The 25,197-nt window shown below is 38.3% G+C and overlaps 1 protein-coding gene across 1 annotated transcript in view; it reads left to right on the top strand.

The window, feature by feature from the left end:
- The window catches only part of LOC140245174 (prolow-density lipoprotein receptor-related protein 1-like), a 212,964-nt gene that overhangs the window by 172,688 nt on the left and 15,079 nt on the right, over window positions 1–25,197 (top strand). The window contains 18 exon segments of the mRNA XM_072324772.1: window positions 1,739–1,886; window positions 2,678–2,871; window positions 5,007–5,246; window positions 6,745–6,876; window positions 8,015–8,134; window positions 9,603–9,725; window positions 10,479–10,604; window positions 11,571–11,687; window positions 12,175–12,294; window positions 13,023–13,139; window positions 15,178–15,303; window positions 17,651–17,764; window positions 18,787–18,912; window positions 19,761–19,880; window positions 21,153–21,284; window positions 22,055–22,314; window positions 23,199–23,377; window positions 24,486–24,709. Coding sequence (XP_072180873.1) covers window positions 1,739–1,886; window positions 2,678–2,871; window positions 5,007–5,246; window positions 6,745–6,876; window positions 8,015–8,134; window positions 9,603–9,725; window positions 10,479–10,604; window positions 11,571–11,687; window positions 12,175–12,294; window positions 13,023–13,139; window positions 15,178–15,303; window positions 17,651–17,764; window positions 18,787–18,912; window positions 19,761–19,880; window positions 21,153–21,284; window positions 22,055–22,314; window positions 23,199–23,377; window positions 24,486–24,709 — 2,718 coding nt within the window.

The following is a 25,197-nucleotide window of genomic DNA, read 5'->3' as shown; positions in this document are numbered from 1 at the left end:
TGCGAGCATGTCATGCATTGCCTGAGGGAATCCTGGGATGTGAATGAATGGGGAAATGCTCGTGTCATCTGGGAATGTTAGTGTGATTGGACATTGGAATGGTGTAAAACTAGCTGCAGTATAGTCATGTACACAAATGTCACCAACTACAATCTGTATGTACAAATTATCAACACTTATGAACATTCATATCAAGTAGGTTTTCTTGTAACATGTATCCACCAATTCTATAAGTTTCCATGTGCAACCAGAAATGGAGCCCGTGTAACAAAGGGAGAATTGTGGTCATTCGCTGTTTGTTTAGACAAAGCTGTAGTCAGGTCACCACTAAAAATGACTTTGCTTGATTAGATTTGGCTTTATTATTTTTTTTCCATGATCAAATTATAATGTAATTACAATACACTTAAGTTTTGGTGCCTCCTACTGGATACTCTGCCAGAGAATTGAGGGAGTACACATTCTAATTCCTCTCATTCACTGCTCATGGGACTGGGTGTATCATGTACACTACATACATCTGTATTGTATTGAAAATCAAAAGCAAGTTAAATACATAGTGCCAATATAAAATGTTGATCAAGACAAAACGTGACCACAAATGATTTTAGTTTTCACCTTGTTTTGGTGCTCCAGCTGATTTGGTGTAGTTTCTGTGAAGATACTAATTTCATGAACACAAACATAAAATATAACAAAAGAGAAAGTCTCTACATGTGACTCTGTCATCGCATGATTTCAATTTTGTTTGAATGTCCGATGCATGTGGTCAACTTTGAAGACAAGTGATGTCAAATGATGTATATTCATTTCGATGGAATGATCATCTCAGCACCCTCTTCTGTAGATAATCTCATCAGGCCACACCATTATACTTTTTTCTCAAAATAACATGACTGATGATTTTAAGGAGATATAGCAGAAAATAGTCTGCTTGATTTGACTTTGAAGCATTGTTTCGTTTTTGTCACAGCTATCCATGATACTTTTTTTAAATTGTAACACATCAAATATATATTACTAGTGTGTTGAGGCTGATAGTCTGAAACGGATATCTGTCAAACACATATCACTTTTTCATGTGATTATGTTTAAAGAAATGCCTTTCAAGGACATCATGTTTGCTGACATTTACTTATTTTGAAAAACGAATAAACTGTTAGTTAAATGTGTTTATCAGGCGGTTTAGCAAAACAAATTAGTATGAATGGATAAAGACCTATGTATATAATTTTTTTTCATGGCCCTTGCCTTTTTTAGATTCCTGAAATGATTTTTTGTATGACACACTCAACCTGCGTAACTTCCTGAAAACATAGTTCACATGAAAGACTCCAAATTGTTCAAATTCTTTTTTACTTCCTGCAGGCCTCAAATCAGAGCAAGGTATTGTGGGATACAAAGACAGATGTGCAAACTCTGTATTCAATATCATTGTACATTAGGTGTGGTATTTATGTTACAACATGAATTTAGTTCTTAGTCACTCGACTTTACCTTGCACTGCACGATGTGTTAGACCCTAGTTTGTTACTGTGAGCAAATGGAAAATGTCAGTGGCATTTGTAACAGAACTTTCCTTTAGGGGTATACTTCTCGTCACTGCTATGTTTGTGGCTTCAGCTAACATTTGACACGTGAGTGCTGCCATCTTGGCATAAGACTGTGTAAGCAAGAAAAGATCAGACAGAAGGGACTGCTGTGCTTAATGTGTTTTCTTGCCCTTCTTATTAAATAGGTATGGATGGTCAGCATGCCATTAAACTGGTCACTGAGAAGATCCAGTGGCCAAACGCACTGACCATTGACAACACAACCGGCCTTATCTTCTGGGGTGATGCGAGGGAAGATCGCATCGAGTTCGTCAGCTGGAACGGGACCAACAGGTGGGACTCTCGTACATCATTATTATCATTTTATTTTCCTTCTCATTCCAGTGAAGTATTATGTGAAGCAGTGTTTAGGAGGTACAGCTGTAACAGGTTTTCTGGGCTACAGCTTGATGTTAAAATTTGTGCTTGGGTAAAGTTAAGAGAAAGACCATAATATTGTCAGTTGAGAATTAGAAAGGTATTAAGGTGCCTCGAACACTATGGCTGTAGTGGCAACTTTAAAACACCCTTGTCATTCTCGGTCAATGACAATCTGTCCTTTATTGGTTGTTTAACACATCTTTCCATCAGTCTTTGTTTCCCTGTCTCTGTCTCACATTAGGAGACAGACCTTTCACCTGCATCCCATTTGTCATAGAAAGGGCTTTTGAGTTGTTCAAGTATCACTTACATTGATGTCATTTAGGTTGTATTTGTTTCCCCTTACTGCCAGCATATGCCCTGATACATGCACATACTTAAACAGCTACATGTAGCCTCAACGTGCAGGTTAATGATATTGAAATGTACAAGTATTTTTCTCTGTCTTAAACAAAAAGCTCTTGAAAAGTACAAGTTTAATCCGTACATCACAGATCCATGAGCATTGACTTAGTTGAATGATGATCTTTATTGACCTTTATTGATTGGTTATTCTTTGTAGCATAGTTTAGCTCACAAGTACAGTTGTATATCTCATATTATGAATTGATAAATGTTCTGAAATTGATCGATACTGGTCTTGAAGAGAACTGACATTATATGATTTGACATGACAACTATAAAATGAATTGCACTCCAAACAGGCGCACAGTCGTTTCAGAGGTGCCTCACATATTTGCCATGAGTCTCTTCGGTGACTTCGTCTACTGGACAGACTGGGAGCTACGCAAGGTGCAGCGAGCCCACAAGTTCAACGGTCGACCTCGGGACAGCGTTGCCATGGTGCTCCACAGACCGATGGACATCCAGGTTCTGCATCCTCTGCGGCAGCCTATTGGTGAGGCCCACCTTTGGGAGTGATGCCAAGAATAGCTTGCCAGAGGGGTGTGGTCACTCCTAGATGTATTACCTTAACCCTATGCTGGGCTATTTGAGACCAAGTTTTTACTGAGGGGGTGTCAATTTGACCCCCCTTCAGATCTCGGCCGCCGATGGCGCGATTGCCGCAAAATTTTGCCTGAACATAGAGCCGGATGTCAACTACAAGATTACACGGTCATTGAGTACAAAAATATTGATTTTCTATTTTTATGCCTCCGCGACGAAGTGGCCGGAGGCATTATGTTTTCGGGTCGTCCGTCCGTCCGTACATCCGTCCGTCCCGTTTTGTTTTTGTCGATATCTCAAGAACCGTGTGGTGGTTTTGCATCAAACTTGGTATGAGGGTATATCCTTGGGGGATAATACTTTGTGTGGATTTTAGGGTCAAAGGTCGAAGGTCACAGGTTATTTTGTGAAAAAAAAAAATTGAAATTTCATGTTTTTCTCCATATCTCGCAAATGGTTCAAGGTATCTTCATGGAACTTAGTATATATGCTTGTACCGATGGGCAGTGATTATCTAGGGAAGTTGGGGTCATGGGTCAAAGGACAGGGGGGTCAAAGGTCAAGGTCAACTCCTCAAAATATCACTACTTTCCTTAAAATGCAATATGCCTGAAGGTTTTTGTTTTTGTTTTAACTTGATGTATGCATGTATTACCCAATATATATTCTGTGGGAAGTTTCTTGCCAAAAGGTCAAAGGTCAAGTGAAAGTGCTGAATTGCACTTTTTCCTCCATATCTCAAAAGTAACTCAAGGTATTATCATGAAACTTACATATTTATGCATGTTCAACCTAACAGTGATTCTCTTTGGAACTGTGAGGTCAAAGGTGAATGGCCAAGTTTAGATAATGCTATTTTCCCATTTGATACTGAAATTATACTTTTTCTCAATACCTTGAAAATTACTCAATGCATAAACTTATAAAAGGGTCAAAAGTCAAGTAAAAATCATCAGTTCCCCAAATACCTGCACTCTGACATTTTAATCGTTCATCCAATTGAACCTAGTTCTAGGAAAGTGAACATTCAGCACATTTGTGGCATACCTGTCATATTAATATTTTGCCAATTGTGTGAAACCACATTGTCAAGACATTGTACTATAGACCTATTAGGAGAACCATGCATTATGGCGGAGGCATATCAGTCGCCGTAGCGATATATCTAGTTAGTAATATGCAAATTTATGCATGAAATCATATTTTCACCTGTAACTCCATTAAAAAGACTGAATGATAGCTAAATTTTTGTATCAAAATTCCTCAAGACACATTTAACAATTTTCTTGTAAAAAAATAGCACAATCAAAAAATCAATTTCTTTTGTTTTTTAGTGCTTTGCTAATTTCTTATGTATTTTACTGTTTTTTCGACCTTTTGTTTTCATTTGTTTTTTTTTTCTAAAATTTGTTGAGGCACTTTTTCAAGCTTATCTACATTAGAATTGACTGATTTCAATGATTTAAAGTCAAAATAATGTAATTTATGTTAATTTAACAAAAAAACACAATTTGCATCGGATTTGCACACGATATCATTAATTTGAGCTGTTTTCGGGTTGACATGCATGTGCAAAACTTTACGTAACTTCTGAACGGTGTACCTGGACGTCGCAAATTTGATCTCAAAATATGCGGGAGACTTTAATGAAAAAAAGTTATATAAAGGCGTGGCAAAATCTTTGTGCATTGCGGAATCGTGGCGCGAAATGTTGAGGGGGTCAATTTCCCCAGTTAGAATAGGGTTAAAGGGAAACTCAGCTCTGTATTTGGGTTGGCTGCAGTGAGAACAGTCAAATGAAACAGACAGAACAGTCAAAGTTTCCTTGTACCCAGTCAAAACCTTTAAGGCTATGAAAGTTTAGAGTTGAACATGTTTGCATTAAACAGTTACACTAGGCAAGGTACTGATGTGACTTCCTACCAAAAAGTTGGCGAAAGAGAAATTATTGAGCAGTTTGACATTTACTTCTGCGAGCTGTCATCGTAATGCTCATTGTTGCTGTTCAGATTAAATCTGTAGGGTATTGTGAAGACTTTGCGTGTGAAATAATGCCTGGGCCATGTGCTTGTCTTCTGCTCCTAGTTGCCAGTGCATGTGATGTGGACAACGGAGGCTGCAGCAACCTGTGCCTACTGAACCAAGAGGGCAGTAGGACTTGTGCCTGCCCAAACAACTTCTACCTGGCAACCGACGGGGTCACCTGCGTCTCGAACTGCACGGGAAGCCAGTTTGTCTGTGCCAACGACAAGTGCATTCCTTTCTGGTGGCGCTGTGATGGAGAAAACGACTGTGGGGACAGGTCTGATGAACCAGCTGACTGTCGTAAGTTTACTGCAAGTCTCGTGGTATACTGTTTTATATTTTAGTGATGGTGAAGTAATCTGATTGGTCAGTCAACCAGGCAATATATCCCATATTATGTGAATGAGGTCGTTGCCCCCATTGTATTTTGTGCTTTCCGTTGTTCATGTTAATTTTCATGCATCACAGCTGTGCCCACTTGGAAATGTTACAATTAACTGCTAGCTAACAGCACTGACTGTACTGCAGCAGTTAAGTTTATATGAAAGAAAGACAAAAGAAGCAGAAATTGTTGGCCGACCAAAGTTTCTGAAACATGAATTGGGGGTCTATGTACTGTAAAACGAGGGATGTTCGCATGCATTTTAATTTCGCGAATTTCGCGAGCTGCAACATTCACGAAATTTAAATGCACGCAAAAGTTCTTGCCTACACAATATGCATTGGATGCCAGTCGCAAGTCACGAAAATTTCATGCTGTGAGATAGGCTCTCGGTTCCAATTCGCAAAATTTTCATGCCGCGAATATATCGTGTTTTACAGTATTTATCAAAAATGTACCAAGGAGATACACTAAAAGATGAAATATTGCCTCCTGCTTGTTCTTACGTAAGATGTATATACAGTCTGGTGCCATATTCCATTCAGCCTCATGGAATATGGCACCAGGGCCCCGTTGCTAGAAACTTTGCGTTTAAACGCAACTTGCAACTGATTGTCACTGGCCAATCAAAATCATTGTTGCATGCATGTCTTCTTAATAGGGCAGACCCTGAGCCAATCAGAATGGTTGTTTCAAAATTAGCAATTATTTGCAATTGATTGCAACTTTCTTGCAACGGGGCCCTGACCATGTATATTTCTGGTATTTCATGAACAAGCAAGGGCAGTTAATAGTGCCTTGGTTCACTGCTTGTTTTAAGTGGTGTCATGATATTGTGAGATATGTACATTATTTTTTGCTGTTTACTTTTCAAGAAAACTGGGAAATATGGTTCCTTAGCTTTAACCATAGAAAGAAAATAATTTTTTCTCTCTTTTTTAGTGCTTCTGCATTGGAGATGGTGATTGGGCTGCAATGCCCTGATTTTTCCATTGTGTAACCGTTGACCTTAAAGGTCTTGTTTACCTTTGGGAACAATTATTTAAAAAATGTTCAAGATATCACATTTTGATGCATACATGTGTAGGTCTGTTGTATCACAAAACATCCTACCATATAAAATTTTTGCAATAAATCCTAGAATATAAGGAGATATAAGTATTTTTCTCATTAAAACCATAACTGTAGACGGTTTAGTCTGGCAACATTTTTATTATACCTATTGTTCACATTTTGTGTATCTAAAAATACTTAGCATTGATTATACGGATTCAAATTTTTACAGTGGTTGTTTCTATCCCAAACTCACATTTTGGAACTATTTTAAAGCACTAATGCTGGGTTTTGTTTCATCTGCAAATGGTAAATTATGCCTTTAAATCTACAACCACATGACATGTGTTTTTGTTCTATCAGGTGAGTTTCACTGCACACCAGGACAGTTCCAGTGTCACAACTCCACTGAGATGGCCCCAGAGTGCATTAACCCCGCCTTCATCTGTGATGGGGAGAATGACTGCCTGGATGGCTCTGATGAACTCAACTGTAGTAAGTCAACAAACAAGTCTCCTGGATTCTGCAGGTGGCTTTTTTAAAACTGAACTATTTACCTCACCCAAGGAAGGAGATTATGTTTTCATCTGCATTTGTTTGTTTGTTTATTTCTTGCCTCCGCCAAGGAAGAAGGTTATATGTTATCATTGGCGTTTGTTTGTTTGTTTGTCTGTGTGCAAAATAACTCAGTTTTGAGCGGATTTGGATGAAACTTTTAGGAAAGGTTGAGAATGACACAAGGAACAGATAATTAAATTTTGGTAGTGATCCGGGAATTCTTATGAATTTTTGAAGGATTTTTAATCTTTTGGCAGGTAAGGTCAATGAACTTGGGAGTGCAAACTGAGCATATTTGAGCGTATTTGAGTGTGTACCCTGCACGGGCAAGGCGCCACAGAGCTGGAAGCTGATGAAAAGGCTTGTATATTGGGAAATTGGACGATTGTTGGCGTGTGTGTATGGGTGGAAATTGGCTCCTTGGTGGAGGTCTGTACTCTCAAGAGTGCTTTTGGTAGTTTTTCATGTCCTGGGCCCCGTTTCATAAAAAGTTGATATGATAACAACTCTTGCTGGAGTGTCAATTGCCATGGTAACGACAAGAATGCAGTTTCGTGATTGGCTGTTGCTATGGGAAGTTGTCATTCCAGCAAGAGTTGACATCCTAACATCTTTTATGAAACGGGGCCCAGGAGTGACAATAGAATACAAAAGCCTTCCTGATTCGGTTGTTATTTTGGCCCATGTACACGATTTGCATGTACAAGTAACACAAGTATCCTGATTGCACTTTGAAATAGATCACCCTGATATGGATTTAGGAATGTTAATTTGATGTCACAAGTGACTTTATGATGTGGGGAAACTGGGGCGGGGGTAGGGGCAAACAAATTACCAAAAAACTTTACCAAAATTTACAAAAAAATGCGCAGCTTGAACTCCCCAAGTTCACATGCACACACACACATGAATTGTGTGTGTGTTTTGAGCACGAATGTGCAGGGAATTAGGAGCACATATAGTGATGTGCAATAGGTTGAAGTCCTCATAGTTCTATTTACACCATACTTTAGAAGAGCCGCAAATGTTGGTCTGTTGTTCATTACTTGTGATGTACTGTATTCTGTCTCCCCAGGGACGCATGCTTGTCTCCACAGTCAGATCAAATGTAAGAAGAGCAACAAGTGCATTCCTCGGGCATTCAAGTGTGATGGTGTGCAGCACTGCGAGGATGGGGAGGATGAGGAAGGATGTGGTAGGTATCATGTACCATCACCATCATCACCATCATCACCATCATCACCATCATCACCATTATCATCACCATCACCACCATCATCACCATCACCACCATCATCGTCATCATCACCATCATCACCACCATCACCATCATCACCACCATCACCACCATCACCACCATCACCACCATCACCACCATCACCACCATCATCACCATCATCACCATCATCACCATCATCATCATCATCATTATCATCATCATTGATCTACTGCATTTGTATAGCACCATATACATGCTGTAGAAACATTCAAAGGCACAGACTCCTCCAAGAGAGTTAGCATCAACATTATCATCATGGGTATCATTATTTTCATCATCGTCAACATCATTATCATCATCGTTATTAACATTACCATCATTGGTGTTATCATCGTCATCTTTATCATCATTATCATCAAAGGTAACATCACCATCATTGTTAACATCATTGCCATCATTATCAGCATCAATGTCAACAGCATTAATTACCATCATCATTGACATCATTTTCAGCGTCATCAACATATTCATCACTATCATCTGTTGTAATCATTATAATCGTTATCATCATTGTCACATTAACATCATCATCATCATTATCATCAACATAAGCGGTAGTATCATCATTTATTGTCATCCTGATTATACACATATTAACATTATCATTATTGTCATCATCATCATCTGTGTGCCTACTGTATGAACCATCACCCTCTTCACGTTTCGATCTCTCTTTTCTCCATCCTGCTCTCTTCCATCTCTCTATCACTCCATCATTTACTCAGTCAATCTTACGTCACTATGTTGTCTCTGTTTTCACTCCCTTTGTATCTTTCTCTGTCTGTCTGTCTGTCTGTCTGTCTGTCATCCCTACTCCATGTCTCTCTTGTCTGCCTTTGTCTCTGCTTCAATGACTTGGTTTTGATAACTGGGGGTAATTCACATTGTATTTATGGCTAATTTTTGTTGTGTAAGGAAAAAATGAAGAGAATGGTGTTGTGGTTCCTTTTTGTGTCTGAGCAAATGTGTCCAGTTTTTTGTTTTTTTTATATGATTATTATACACGTATGTTACCTATAATGTTAATTGATATTTCATTGCATGGTAACTTCGGCTTAACTGATTACTTTGTAGTCTGATGATATTACTTGTAAGTTCCTGAAGGACCTTGGTACCAAGTAAATCAGAAAGTTACATTAATGTCAACTTCAGTTCCAGTATAAGTACTGTAAAAGTGAAAATTTTCGCGGTGTCGGAATTTTCGCACATTTCACGCAACCAGAAATTAGCGCGAAAATAAAAGCATGCAAATATTATTGCTTGCCATATGTTTCAAGTGAAAATATCCACTTTCACAGTAAGTGAGCTCACTTATAGTTGGTGAATGTCCCCCATGTGTCAGAATGAAATGTTCTGTACTGAACTGTTTTTCTCGTGCCAACAGCCCAAGTCAGTTGCCGTGACGACCACCTACAGTGTGCAGACAACCATCGCTGCATCCCCCTGGTATGGCAGTGTGATGGAGAGAAAGATTGTGAGGATGGCACGGATGAACCAGATTTCTGCAGTGAGTCTAACCCCTCACCTTATCTTCTCAGGATGATTAATATTCTGGGTGACATATTCTTTTCCTCTTCTGCATCATAGAAGGCAAAGTCAGTGTGTACAAACCTATGATTAATTGCCGAGATTGCAAGAGATATGCTCGTTGGTCAGGGCTGAATGCTGGGAATACCAAACTCAATGCACTGCCAACGATGCCCCATTTCTGGATATATGACACATTGTTTTCTTGAGTCAACCCTGCAGTTGTCATATCTTAATAGTAGAAAAGTACTCTTGTATTTCTTACATTATATAATGTGTCTAAAGAACGTATGACTAAAACTAATACAGCAGTAGAGAAATATATTCAAATTTTTACATCAGATCTCCGTTTGATATTTATGGTACATTCGACCTGCACTAATTGCAGTCAGAGATTCACTAGTATTTGCCTTGTCACATCTGTGTATACAATGAAGTCACAAGTCCTGCCTCTATCCTGTTTATCAGTAATAATACATAATAAAATGTGGTATTGATGTAGCAAATTTCAGACTTGTTAAGCATTTCCATGGCCTTTTACAGGCTATCATCACTGTATTTCTCGCTGATATCTCTCAAAAAGTCAGGGAAATGGAAGTGAAGATGACCTGTTTCACTGTAATGTAACTATTTTTTAATGTTTTGATCATTCTTTTCTTTTCCACCAGTTTGATCATTATACTTGTATACAGTTTTTGATGATATTATTCTCATTTTGTCTGTTTCCTGTCAGAAAACCGCTCCTGCCCAACAAATGAGTTTGCGTGTGAGAGCAACGGCCGCTGTATTCCCCTGAGATGGCAGTGCGATGGAGAGCGAGACTGTGTGGATGGCTCTGATGAGAAGGAGTCCGAGTGTCGTGAGTATTCGTCGAAAACACTCAAAGATGATATCTCTTTGGTTATCGGGCTTTAAAGGGGCATTCCAGACGATTTTCTTAATTTCACATCATGTAGTACATAAATGGACAGCTCCATGTATCGATTCGTGGAATTTATTATGGTCCTTGAGCAGAGAAACCAATAAACTTCAAATCTTAAACAAATTACACTGAACAGTGTTGATGACATCAGAGACTCACATATTTCAGAAATGTAGCATCGTAATTCCATTACAATAGCGCTTGCTCAACAAGTTCACCTGTGAAGAATCTATGCATGCCTTCTTTTGTCCTGCTTCCTTGAGCCCTAACTCATGCATTCTTATGTTGAGGCTGCCATGTCATCAACCAATTTGTTCTAAATTTTGAAAACATTCTTATTCCTCATCCCAATCACTGTAAATTCTGAAACTCTGTACTCAGTTTAACTGATTTATAGTTGTTCAAATGTCAAATGTAAAAGTCTGAAAGTCATCCAGAGGTCCCCTTTTATGACAGTTCATTGAATTAATTTCAGGCTGCAGATAGTATATCAACAACAATAGCAATTGTCACCACATGTTTGTTGACATAGAATATTCTGACAGAACTTCTTATTTCTTGTTATTGAAATCATTTGTCTTATTTTAATCTGCTGTTGGCATCCGGTTCTTGAGGTGAACTTAAAGAATAGTCAGCATTTTTGAAATCTTATCTTTTGTGTTTACTAGTTTTGTGTTTACTAGTTAAGAAAAAAAAATGAAGATGACAAGATTCCAGAAAGTACGTGTAGTATGATGACTAATCACAAGTGAGTATATGAGGCAAGACAAATTTTCCATCCTATACATAATTGTACTTGGCTGATATTGTGTATTTCTTTGGCTGAAGAGTGAGAGACATCATGCTTGTAGAGATGATGTCCAAGGAAAAGAAATATCCTTCTGTGTCTCTGTGTATTGACAGATGACCAGTCTTGTCCTAGCGACATGTTCCGTTGCAGCAACTTCCGCTGTGTCCCGCGGCCATGGAGATGTGATGGTGACGATGACTGTGGTGATAGGTCTGACGAACGCAACTGCAGTAAGTGTTTAATAGAGAGCATCATGCGTGAAGGAGTTGTATTTTTGTAAGCCTGCATAAGACGTCTGTTATTGAACTGTCTTTGTAACCATGCACTGGGTGTATGAAGCAGCCATATGCAGAGACTGTTTCTTGAGAAAAGATCAAATTGGCCATTTTGCAAACTTTTGAATCATTTACAAATGGCAAGAATGTTGATACTGACGTACGTAAGTTATTTTGTTGCTTGTGTGAAGAATAGGTAACGCTGAACATCCACACAGGAAGTTATATGAATCCAGAGAAGAAATTGATTTGGTGATCTCTCAAACAAGCTGCTCAGATTCCTACTGATGTGGACAAGTGAACTTTAAGAAAAAGAAAAGAATTGAAGTGAAAAAAGCCTGAAGTGTCTTCAGTGAATTAAACTGATAAATTTGATTGTGCTCTTTCTGTATTTCCCATGATTAGAGTTTGTGTTCACATTCTAATTGTATCAATATGGCAGGTAATTTGTGCCCACCGAATAACTTCCAGTGTGCCAACAATGAATGCATTATGATGGAGCTCAAGTGCAATGGAGACAAAGACTGTTCCGACGGCTCGGATGAAAACCCGGACATCTGTCGTAAGTTGATGTACAGCCATTGTAATAACTTCAAACAGAGTTGATTTGACTTTTGGTAAACATGACAATAACAAGAAAAAGTATATGATTACTTTGCACGAAAGTTCACGGTAATTACGTTCGGGGGCTTTTAGTACATAGGTCCCTTAACCCGTTCCTTCCGCAATTCTCTAAATATACCGTACCTTTAATGTCCCCAAACGAGATTCTTTTCACCAGTCGACAGAGAATGGACAGGTTGGTAATCCACCTGTGCGAAAGCAGTCAAGCGGTGCATGCATCCCCTCCCCACGGTCAACTACGTGTGCCCTTGAACAACAGAAATATCGATCGGGTGCGATGTATGAATAGAGCGTGCGCTACCGTGGATGAATAAGACATTATTACTGTTGTTTTATTCCATATCAGTGGGAGCCAGAGAAAATATAGGAACACATTTTTAAACTAGAGAAGCACTCAGCACTGAACTCCACCAAGCAACTCACTTCCACCACTGATCTGGTTTCCCATATAAGATCAGTGATTTCTACCCATAGGTATGCATGCTGAAAATCACCTGAATTCTCAATATAGAAGCTTTTATGTCATCAACTTCCAGCTGCACGATGCGCCTCACCCTAACAAAATCTAGAGCAGGCACTTTAGTGCATGTATGCAAACCTCAAAAAATGGCCAGGTATTAAATAAGGTAGGTGTCGTGATACATTTCACTATGTTTTTTTTTTTAGCAGCACAAGAGGAGTGTACCAGTATGGAGTTCCAGTGTGATGATGGTCGCTGCATCTGGGGACGTTGGCAGTGTGATGGAGACCCAGACTGTAATGATGAATCAGATGAGAAAAATTGTGAGTCACCCTTTTTGAATTTCACATATATCCTTGTCAAAATGACTGCATGATGGTGCCTGGGATTTATAAATGTTGGTAGTAGATTTCTTGCATACCAGATCTAAAGGCTGTTGTATCTTTAAGCTATATGCTTATTTGACGTCAGTCTTCTGCATTCACATTCCCAGTACGTGTGCCATAATTCAGTCAGATCATTTGATTCACTATATCCCGAGTGGTTCTCACTTGATGTGTTTTCTTACACTTTTCTTCAATCTCTACATGTATATCTCAATTATGTTTGGATGTACACACTGTATGATTCATTGTCTCAAAAATAAAAAGAAATGACTTTATTTCATTTTTAATGTATATTCAATGCAGAAAACTCCTTAAAAAATTCATTTGAATTGAATTGAATTAAAGGGGATGGCTAGTACCTGATCAGTGGGAATGCTTGGGGATGATTGTTCCAATCCTTGTGGATTCATTTAAGAGTGCATTTTATATCTATTATTGTGTGAAAATTATTTGCTTCAGAATGGTCTCATATTCAAGTAATATGCAGTTTAATGTTTCCAGGTTGGCGTGCCTGTACAGTGACGGGCGACCGTTAACGATTTCCCCGTCGCTGCACAGGCATGCTAACCTGGAAACATTGAAGTGCATATTACTTGAATATGAGACCATTCTGAAGCAAATAATTTTCACACAATAATAGATATAAAATGCACTCTTAAATGAATCCACAAGGATTGGAACAATCATCCCCAAGCATTCCCACTGATTCCCACTGATCAGGTACTAGCCATCCCCTTTAAAGGTTCAACCAGGTTAGCACAATCACCATATGTGACCCGCTACAACAAAAAGGTCCTAAAGTCGCGCACGGTCGAAGCCGTGAAAATCGAGTTTGAAGTCAGAGCATTAAAATTGGTCAAAACTTACGATTTTCTGATTTTGATATATTATTGGAGTCTAACATATCTTCTATCATCTGTCGAAATTTTGAAGCAAAACGATCAAAGGAAAGACCAAAAAATAGCGTTTTTCTGAGCCATGTTTTTTGGCGTTTCAACGAAGCAGAGACTGGTTCGAAAATTTGGATTGAGCGCCACAGACAGGTTCCGCCCCTAACAACGACCAGAGTGATCTCATTGGTCAGTTTGCTGCTTGCTGCTAACCGAAGCGTGAAGCTCGTACACTGCCCAGTCGACTGGTGCGTGCGGGCGGGATGCACTATGCTCAGCCGCTTCTCACATCCTGGTCACTGATTGGTTGGTGAGGAGACCGCTGACGCTGATGTGCTTGAATGAACTCTTCGGGAGTTGCTAGGGCTTACCTCTATTGTCCAGAGGTGAACACTGACTTGCGTGTCCCTTGATCGCGATTGCGTCGAAAGGAAGACTTTTAGGGCGCTTTTCTCGAAACAGTGATTTTCCAGACGTCTCGACATGCTCTCTTTTAAACATCGATATCTCCGCAGCCGATTATTTTTATAAAATGTGTTATATATCAATTTAAAGCAGAAAGATTAGGGGATTATATCATGCAATTTTCAAATAATCGACCTCGCCCGACTTTAGGATCATTTTGTTGTAGCGGGTCACATATGGTAGATTGAACATCATTTACAGGGTGGAAACTTGGTCATGTATGTTTTTTTTTTTCTTTGTAAATGTGCACAGGTTGTTGTTATAAACAAACTTGGCTGATCCTGACAGTAGAATGGACTCTCTGAGACATTTAACCCATTAAGGACGAGCTGATTTTGCCATAACTGTCATTTTCCAGAGACAACTGCCCAATTATACTTGGAATTAGTCTTTAATGGGTTAATGTGAAATTCATAACATGTTTCTGGTGGGAATATTAGAGGTAAATTGTGTGAGTTTTGTAGAGTTTGAAATCACTGTTTTTTTTCCATCTTCATAGCGTGAACAGGTCCGAATGATAGAAAAATCCAGAAAAGAGATGGCCAGATAATCAAGATTGAACTGTATAACCTACATGTGTATACATGTATGTCTTATCTTTCTCTCTCTCGCTTCTCTAGGTGGGAACAAGACATGTCACGACAATGAGTTTCATTGTGACAACAACAGGTGCAAACCCGAGATGTGGCGATGCGATGGGGAGGACGACTGTGGAGATGGGTCAGATGAAAATCTGGAAATGTGTGGTAAGATTTTCTTAAAGGCATAAAATTTACCATTTGCAGATGAAACAAGAACCCAGCTTGTGCGTCAAAATAGTTCCAGAATATGAGTTAGGGATAGAAACAACCAATGTAAAAATTTGAATCAGTATAATCAATGTTCAGTATTCTTAAATATAAAAAAAATGTGAACAATAGTTATAATAAAAATGTTTCTCGACTATACCGTCTACAGTTATGTTTATTGAGAAAAATAGTGATATCTCCTTATATTTTAGGCTTTATTGCGAAATTTTTACATGGTAGGATGTTTTGTGATACAGCTGACCTACACATATGCATCAAATGTGATATCTCAAACATTTTTTAAATCACTGCTCCCAAAGGTAAACTGTACCTTTAAGTATAATTGTACAGGCCCATTTAGGTCCCCTGTCCAGACACACCCCATTGAAGTAAAGGGTCCATCTTATTCCACTTTTAAAAGGGGGAGCCCTGCACCACTTTGCATTCCTGCAATGGTCTTTCAAGAAAACAAACAAGACACTCTATGAGTGGTGTAGTGAGATATGACAGATGAATGAAGGTAGTGACTTGTCGAAGATGTGAGTGAAATGTCTAGTATGGAGTCAGATAGTGTCAAGCAAAGTATGTGTAGCATCTCTTGAATGACTGTGATATTGTGTCAGAACTCCTCCCATATCTGAAGTGATGCAGGTGTACTTATGACGCGCATGAAGAGGACACTTTGCAGGGCACTGAGCCATGTACATGTATAGCGAGGTTGTGATATTCTTCCTGTACAGATTAAAGTCTTTTTCCCTCAATTATTTCTCAAAAGAAGTAGATACAACATCTCTGTCACACATTAACCCTAAAAGGGCCGGGGGGGGGGGGGGGGGAATCCACCCCCCTTGACGTTTCGCGCTATAATTCTTTAACGCAAGAAGGCCTCGTCGCGAGGCTTCTTGACTTTCTTCGTTCAAGTCTCGCGCAACTTTTGAGACCAAATTTGCAACATCCGCGCATACTTTTGCGAAGCCACGCCCATTTTTGTAACGGAGTGTCGCCCCAAAACGGGCAAAATTTTGTGATTTTGTGTACATTTCCTATGGAAAACAGTGCTCTGTCATGAAAGTCATAAAAACCTGATTATTTTTACAATTAATCACTTTCATTGATTAATTTTGTGCTAATTATGGTAGAAAAGTGGTCAGTGACAATTTCCAATGAAAAAACAAAGAAAAAACAAAAGTTGAAAAACAAAGAAATTCTGAAAACAATAAAATACATAAGAATTGAAATGAGTTTTGGAAGTTTTTGTGATGTACAATTGTTGAATATGCTAAAACAGATTTACAGATCAAAAATTAGACTCTCAATACTTTTAATTAGGCTAAAATATCACCTTGAGCTTAATTTGCATAATTGATTAATTAAAATTAGAAATTGATTGTTTCAAAAAATCTTATGACACAATCTTGTAGATTATGGGTGCGTTCGAGCGCTCTCCTAAAGCGAACTGTACCGTAACGTACCCGCGCCAGAGGAGCATTCGAACGCTCCTAAAGTGTACCGTACCGTACTGTACCGAGCCAATAGTGGACCACTTCCCGATGTGCTCCAAAAGCGTACCAAAGCGTACCAAAAGTTCGTTGTAAAGCATGCGCGTATCATGCGCATACGTCACAATGCAAAGACATCATTCTCTTTGTTCTGGACAGCTGTACAAGTAGTTCAAGCGCCAGGGGTGAATGACATTCTTGCTACAAACAAGCGAGACCTTTCTAAAAATAACTCGTGAGTACGCTTTCTCCACAGAGCGCTCGAACGCTCCAAAATTGGCATGGTACGGTACGGTACGCTTTAGTTCAGTTCGCTTTGGTTCGCTTTAGAGCGCTCGAACGCACCCTATGGGGTGCGTTCGAGGGGGGGGGGGGGGGAATCCATCCCCCCGGTCTGAGCATAGCCAAAAAAACCCGGCCCCTTTAGGTTAAGTTTTGCAGTAAGATATGTTTGACGAATCACCACTTTTTAGCAATCACAGATTAATTGTCTTTTTTGTTTTTGGTTGTTAACTTGTGTTACCAATGAAACCCTAACTTTATTTGAAATCTGAGTTTGTGAGGGATTCTAATCTTATGTATCATAGTGATAAACCTGTCTCACTGCTGTAACTTAGAGGTTAGTGTTAATGAATATGCATTTTTCAGTTGCATGTCGTCTTATTGGCTCTAAAGGTCTCAATAGGCTGTCTATCAGCCTTTCTTGAGATGTTGCAGTGGGTTATTATTGAGAAACTTGCATGTGATACGAAGAAAGCACCACCCTAATGTCTTTTTCTCTCCATTCTGTGTCGTTGGGACTACAGCAACCATGCATTGTCCTGTCTCCAAATACCGCTGTGCAAATCACATCTGCATCAATTCACGCTTTGTCTGTGACGATGTCGACAACTGCGGTGATGGCAGTGACGAACAGTTCTGTGAGTATCAAAAGAAGAGCTCTTTCTTCTTAAGAAATCTTGGTTTTGTCTGTTCCTTCCCAAGTTTTGTTTTTTTTTTTAATTCTGAAATCTGTGTGAGAAAAAAACATGGCAACAGAAAACATCTAAACTGATTTGAAAATAATGTAGTGCTTGTAACTTTATTTCTCTGATCTCTCTATGTGATTCACCATGTACATTGTTCTTGTGCCTTGAAAATTTCTCATTCATGTCATGCAGCTAATTATGAGTTGTATCAGATCCAGTGCCTTTTTGCCAAGATATCATCAGTTTCCACAGTTCTCTCATAGCTATTTGAAAAATATCTATGTTGTTATTTTAACAATATGTTATATTTCTCAGATTTAATAAATCCCAGATGACATAGATATATATTTTGGTCCCCTGATTAGAGTACTAACAAATTGTAGAGACGCATCGATTATAGGTTTTTATATCGAGGTGTGACATTTAGTGTTATGTTAATAAGGTTGACTTTAACTTTATTCTGCATATGTCTTCAAGTTAATGATGTGCATGAAGTGTGATTATGAATGTGTATGACATCTTTGCCCTGTTCCCCATGTTTAAGAAGACTCCATTTCTCCTGAAGAAGTAGACAATCATATTAGTTACGTTCAGACGGTGATCCTTAATTCGAGAATAAGCTAGCTTCGAGGATAAGCGCTACGGGGTGCCAAGTGTCATATGGTCAGTTTTGTTTCAAAATCAGTCATTTTGGCAATGAAATGGCCATTTCATATTGAAATCAGCTATGCGACGCTTGGTGCCCCATAGTGCTTATCCTCAAAGATAAGGATCACCATCTGAATGTAACTATTGTTTTTCTCACAAATGGTTTAGAAATTGTGATAGTCCATGGTATTGATTATCACTAACCCTAACCCTAACCCTAACCCCTAGCAGCATGATAAACTATGCTGCCTTGACCAATGAGTGTGTCTGCTTTTCAATGATATTTGACATTATAATCTGATATATATGAATGAAACACACTACAGGTGATGAGCCTCCCATACCCTGCATTAGCTCACAGTTCCAGTGCAGAAATCACCGCTGTGTGGATTCAGGCCTGCTATGTAACGGTGTGGACAATTGCGGGGATGGATCAGATGAACGGGGATGCAGTGAGTAATCTTCTTTCTTATCACCTTTTACTCTTAACCTATCGAAGACTAGCCTGAGTATACTCGGGCAGGTGTGTATAGGAAATGCTTGTTATAGCAAGATCAGCTCGTCCTCAACAGGTTAAAACATATGAGCTGTTGTGATTTTTGGGTCTGAACAGTTCCAAGAGACATGCTGTAAAGCTGTTTGTTTTGCGAGGGTTTAATTTTTGCAAATTTTGTGAATCCTTGGTGGGTTGCAAATTTAACAACACATGAAAATATTGCTACATGCTAGAGTATTATTGCACTTATGATAGCCTTGGCGTCAAATTGCGAAAACGGCACATTGTGAAAATGTCAGTGACCTCCTCATTTGCAAAAAAATATCTGTATGCAAAAATAACAGCTTTTAGAGTAGTATATACAAGACACAATTTTGTATAATGGGGAAATGACAAGGGATTGTAAAGTATTCTGGAAGAGAAAAAGGTATAACCAAAAATGAAAAGTTGTCTCGTGGTGGAATGTTTTCTGAGCTAAATGAATGAGAATATTGTCTGTGGAGTTCCCTCTCTTTGCCATGTAATATTATGATCAGTCATCAAACTTGGGAATCATTTTGGTAATAACAATACAGCTTTTTTTTTTTTTTTTTAACCGTGCTTTCGGGATCAATGCATAGGAGAACTTTGAATAATCACAATATTTAATATATGTCATAATGCTGTCACGACATGACTGCTCCAGGCAAATGAAAACTTTTTGATAATTATGTGCTATTAAAGCAAACAGCTTTGAGTTTTACAACAAAGATATGAATCGATGTGCAGTGCTCTGTGACTTGTGACTTTATTTCCTTCATTTAGGAGGCAACTGTAATAACAGCAACATTGAGTGTTCCCACAAGTGCTCTTTGGTGAATGGCAGCTACTACTGTACCTGTCACTCAGGCTTTGAGCTACAGCCAGATGGGGTGTCATGTGGAGGTACGTCAATTGTAATGGGGCTAAAAGTGGCGGTTCCATGGCATTTGCTCCTGTGACAATTGCTCCCAGGAAATATCTGCACACTATAAGCCAAACATACAAAACCTACCCACAAATATAACCCTAACCCTGAAGCGAATCCTCACATCAAATTGAACCTAAAACCATATCACAACCTTAACCCTATACCCAAGTCCATGGACACAATAAGACCAGAGCAAATGTCACAGGAGTAAATGTTGTGTCACCACCCAAGAATGATGATGATGATGATGATGATGGTGATGATGATGATGATGATGATGATGATGATGATGAAGGTGATGATGATGATGATGATGATGATGATGGTGATGGTGATGGTGATGATGATACCAATGATGATGGTGGTGATACCGGTGATGATGATGATGATGATGATGATGATGATGATGATGATGATAACAATGATGATGATGATGATGATACCAATGATGATGATGATGATGATACCAATGATGATGATGATGAGACCAGTGATGATGATGATGATGATGATGATGATACCAATGATGATGATGATACCAATGATGATGATGATACCAATGATGATGATGATGATGATGATGATGATGATACCAATGATGATGATGATGATACCAATGATGATGATGATGATGATACCAATGATGATGATGATGATGATACCAATGATGATGATGGTGATACCAGTGATGCTGATGATGATACCAATGATGATGATGATGATTACACTAATAGCAATAATTAAACTTTGATTTTAAGTATAGGTGCCATGTTATAGAATATGGAGATGCTCACTGCAAGATGGCAGCTGAAGTTATGGTTAAAAAAAATATATATATATTACATTGTATATCAATGAAACATGATGACTAAGCTAATGGTGGTGGTGATGTGGAGATACCAGTGGTGATGATGATGATGAGTTCTTTTCTAATGATAGTAAGGAGCAGGTTTCAGGTTGGACGAGAAGTATGTGTAATGACTGTGAGCCAGTGAACTGCTAGCAGAAGTTGATGGCACCTGAAGTGTCCATTCATCCACTAGCTGTCAGATATTTCATGGCAGATGTGAATTTGACGTGTTATAATTTTAGTCATGAGATTGATAATTTATGAGATCTTGTATATTCATATCATACTGTACGTGTAGAGCTGTTTGTTCTATAGCTGTAGGGATCCATCAGTGGAAAACAAATACATGCTGATATGACAACTGAAAATCTTGCTTTATGTTTCATTTGTGTTGCAGACATTAATGAGTGCAGACAGTTTGGTGTGTGTTCCCAGGAGTGTGAGAATATGCAGGGTTCATTTGTCTGTAGCTGTGTAGAGGGTTATCGGGAGAACCGGCAAAATGGCACCACCACATGTCGCGCTGAGGGTAAGTACTGTCAAACCAGATTTTTTTCATGTTCATTCTAGTTTCACAAATTTCATGAGAGCCAGGATTCGTGAGATTCAAATTCAAGCGGAAGTTCTTGTTTACACTACATGCATTGAATGCCAGTGAAAATTTGGATGAATTTCTTGCCGCGGAAAAGGCCGTCAGCTCCAATTTGCAAAAAAATTTCATGCCGGGAATATTTTTTTACTTTACAGAATGTCACAGAACCTCTAGTATGTGAGCCAAGGAGTGAAGGGTCAATTAGAAAGAAAGTCATACAGTCTTAAGTAGGCCTTGGGCTATCTATGGTGTCTGAACACATTTCTGCTTTTTGTGACTGAGACTGTACATAAAGTAATGACAATTCTGTAAAGCCTAAAGCCTTGCAGTTCCATGAAATACTTGCTTTGTTTCTGTATAGGCAATTGAAAATAATCTTTCTTGTTAGGAAATGAAATCCCTGCAATTTGAATATTTCTAGGGATTTACATATAATTTTTGGACACTTATGATGGACATTGGAAGTGTCTCAGCCAAAATTTGTCCTGATAAAACGGTTAATGATTCCAATTAAGCGGTGAAATAACACGTAAAAAGTTTGTTACATTGAACAGGGTTCTCGCTTAAGCGGGCCCTGATTATTGGGTGAGCACTGTATACACATTACCAATAAAAGATAATAGCATTATCTGTTTATGAGACGATAGCAGTGTCTTTATATGATATCAGTTTTCACTGGACTGAAAAACTTAATTCTTTCCTTGCAGGGCCAGAACCATATCTGTTTGTGGCCGAAGAGGGAGCCCTGCATCACATTGCGACACATAGCGCAAACTCCTTCTTCCGCGAGGACACAAGCGTCGATGTCGGAACTCGAATCGTGTCTCTTGACATCCACTACGCCAATGGTCACGTCTACCTCATGTCCGGCTTCAACGACACGGGGTTCAGGTTGTCACGGTTACCACTCAACAACGATGCCAAGAGAGTGAAGCGACAAGTGGATAATTCGATAGGGGCGGTGGAGGTTCGTCTTCCTCATACATTACAGAATTTCTTGTAGAACAAGCCAAAGTCTCAAACTTCAGTGATGTATTCTACCAATATACTGTGTTATTTGTATTAAATAATTGTCAATATTTTGTATTCATGAAGTATATTAATTCTTCTTTAAAAAAATCCTATGATTAGTACAGAAGACATTTGTATTTGTATGTTACATGTACATGTGTCGTGAAATTGCAGAAATAAATAAATATCAAATATTTCTACATTCACTCCACCCAGACATATGTGTATATGATGATGATGATAATGATGATGGTGATGATAATGATTATAATTATTATAATAATAATGATAATGACAATGATGATGATGATGGTGTTAATAATAATAATAATAATAATGATAATGATAGTGATAATAATAATAATAATAATAATAATAATAATAATAATAATAATAATAATAATAATAATAATAATAATAATAATAATAATAATAATAATAATAATAATAATAATAATGATAATGATAATAATGATGATGATGATGATGATAATAATAATAATAATAATAATAATAATAATAATAATAATAATAATAATAATAATAATAATGATAATAATAATAATGAATAACACCTACAAATTGTATATAGTGCTTATTACTGGCATTTCTAAGCAGATTAATATGGAAAAAATATTAAATTAAAATATAGCATGTAATTAATTACCAATAATGTACATAATCATATATACACACACCAAAAAAAAAAAAAAAAAAAAAATTGGGTATCATTCCCCTTTCATATGATGCACTGTGCAGTTCATTGTTTAGTTGAATGACATGCAGCTACTGCCTGTGGGACATGATGAAAACTCGTTTCCCTACTGCCCACACTTGTAGCTCCTGGAGCTGGACAGACCAGAGGGAGTAGCTGTAGACTGGGTGGGCAACAAGCTCTACTGGACTGATAGCGCCCTCAACACACTCGAGGTGGCAGAACTAGATGGATCAAGCAGGCGGATTCTCCTGTCAAATTTTGTCGGATCACCCAAAGCTATAGTGGTACATCCCAAGAGGGGGTAAGTGCCACACACAAAAACAGACAAGTCCATATCACTGAAGGGGAGGACCAAACTGTGCTTTACAAAGTTAGAGTTGCATATTGCATGAATCCTTTATTTTTTCATTTTGCACACATCATTTGCAAGTTACATGTACATTTTCTTTTACATTTAATAAAAGTGAGAAGAAAAAGATCAAAGTGGGTATTTGGCTGCCTACCTTTTGTGTAGGAAAACTCATATTCGGCTATTTGTTTATTAAACCCTTCATGTGCTCATTTTATACTCTATGCCATCCATTTAACAGATTCAGTGATTGTTGGAGTTTCCCCTTTGGAAACTTTTTCTGGCATAATGAAAGAATTTGTGTGTGTGTGTACCACTTGGAGAATTCTTGAATGTGCTTCATCAATCTTTAGCATTGATGACATGGATGGAGAAATACTGATTGTCCATCAAAATATGCATTAAACAAATGCAAACAGAATGAAACTGACCCTAAATGAATATAATATATTAGCGGAAAAATGGAATCCCATTTTCTTTGCTCATTTCTCCACTAATAAAATATGTATTAAGTACAACATGTCAACACATAAAATGTGTCATTGACATTATTTATAGCTGGATGTTTCAGGATTACTCTGAATACAGTTCCAAGAGATACATAATGTACACCAGTCTAGGGCATAAACTGTCTGCGTGACATTGGCAGAGCGCTAGATACATCATGCTAAGCATCCACAGTGCATGCTGTATTTAGATTTTCAATTGAAATTTTCAGATCAATTTATTTCTTGCTTCTCATAATGGGATACATTATGAATGATAATGAACACAAAATATCACACATTGTCCGTCACAAACAAACAAGAAAGTATATACACATATACACGTAATATACATACAATAGTTGTGATGGCAATTGGTCAATATCGAAATAACAGCTCAAGTTGTACAAATGTTTGAGAAATACGATAGGACAGTCTATAAAAAAGCAAGTTTGTATGGATGTACGTTGTAAGCCCCAAATAGGTTCTAGATCTACAAAAAATTGGTGAATATATTTTTACTTTTCACCATTTTGTTTGCTTATTTGTTCATTTGTTTGTTTTTTTAAATCTAGCCTGGTCTTTTTTACTACATGGGGCAATGAACCCGGAATTCATCGCATCAACATGAACGGCTCCAACTTTGTCACAATAGTCAAGGGCAACCTAGACCAGCCTACCAGCATCGCCATGGACTATGTGACAGAGAAGGTGTACTGGACAGACAGTAAGGGGCGCCGCATCGAGTGCTCGGACCTGAATGGTAGCAACCGTGTACCAGTTATCTCCTTCCCCAAAGGTCAGTGAACTTCCCGGGCGGTGATTTGGCTCAGTTGGTAGCACGTTCACCTCCAGATCCAAGGGTACTGCATTCGATTCCACAGTCTCACTGAGCAATTAATGTTGTGTGGAAGCATTCCGTTCCCTCTAGTAGAGAGGCAAAACGCTGTGTCCATGGGATGGGACATGTGGTTCTTGAGACAATCTTTTGTGAATAAAGCACACATAGAATTTGAATACATTACAGAAATAGTCTATTTAGATCATGAGTTTTTAAAGATGTGAGCCCTGCAGGTGAATTAAATCCAATCAATGTCAATCATGACTGTCTAGTTTATTGTGTCCATATTGAAATAAAGTGTGATGTGCTTGAGGTTTGTTATGCTGTGCTGTATCACAGCTTTTAGTTTTGAATGAACTGAACTCAGATTGTTGCTACCACAAATGAACCTTCCATCGTGATGCATACAGTTCATGGCGTCAGCATTAACTATTCAAGTGCCACGT

The sequence above is a fragment of the Diadema setosum genome, chromosome 22 (assembly GCF_964275005.1).
Source record: "Diadema setosum chromosome 22, eeDiaSeto1, whole genome shotgun sequence".
NCBI classification, from domain to species: Eukaryota; Metazoa; Echinodermata; class Echinoidea; order Diadematoida; family Diadematidae; genus Diadema; species Diadema setosum.
This window is presented reverse-complemented; position numbering and strand designations above follow the sequence as displayed.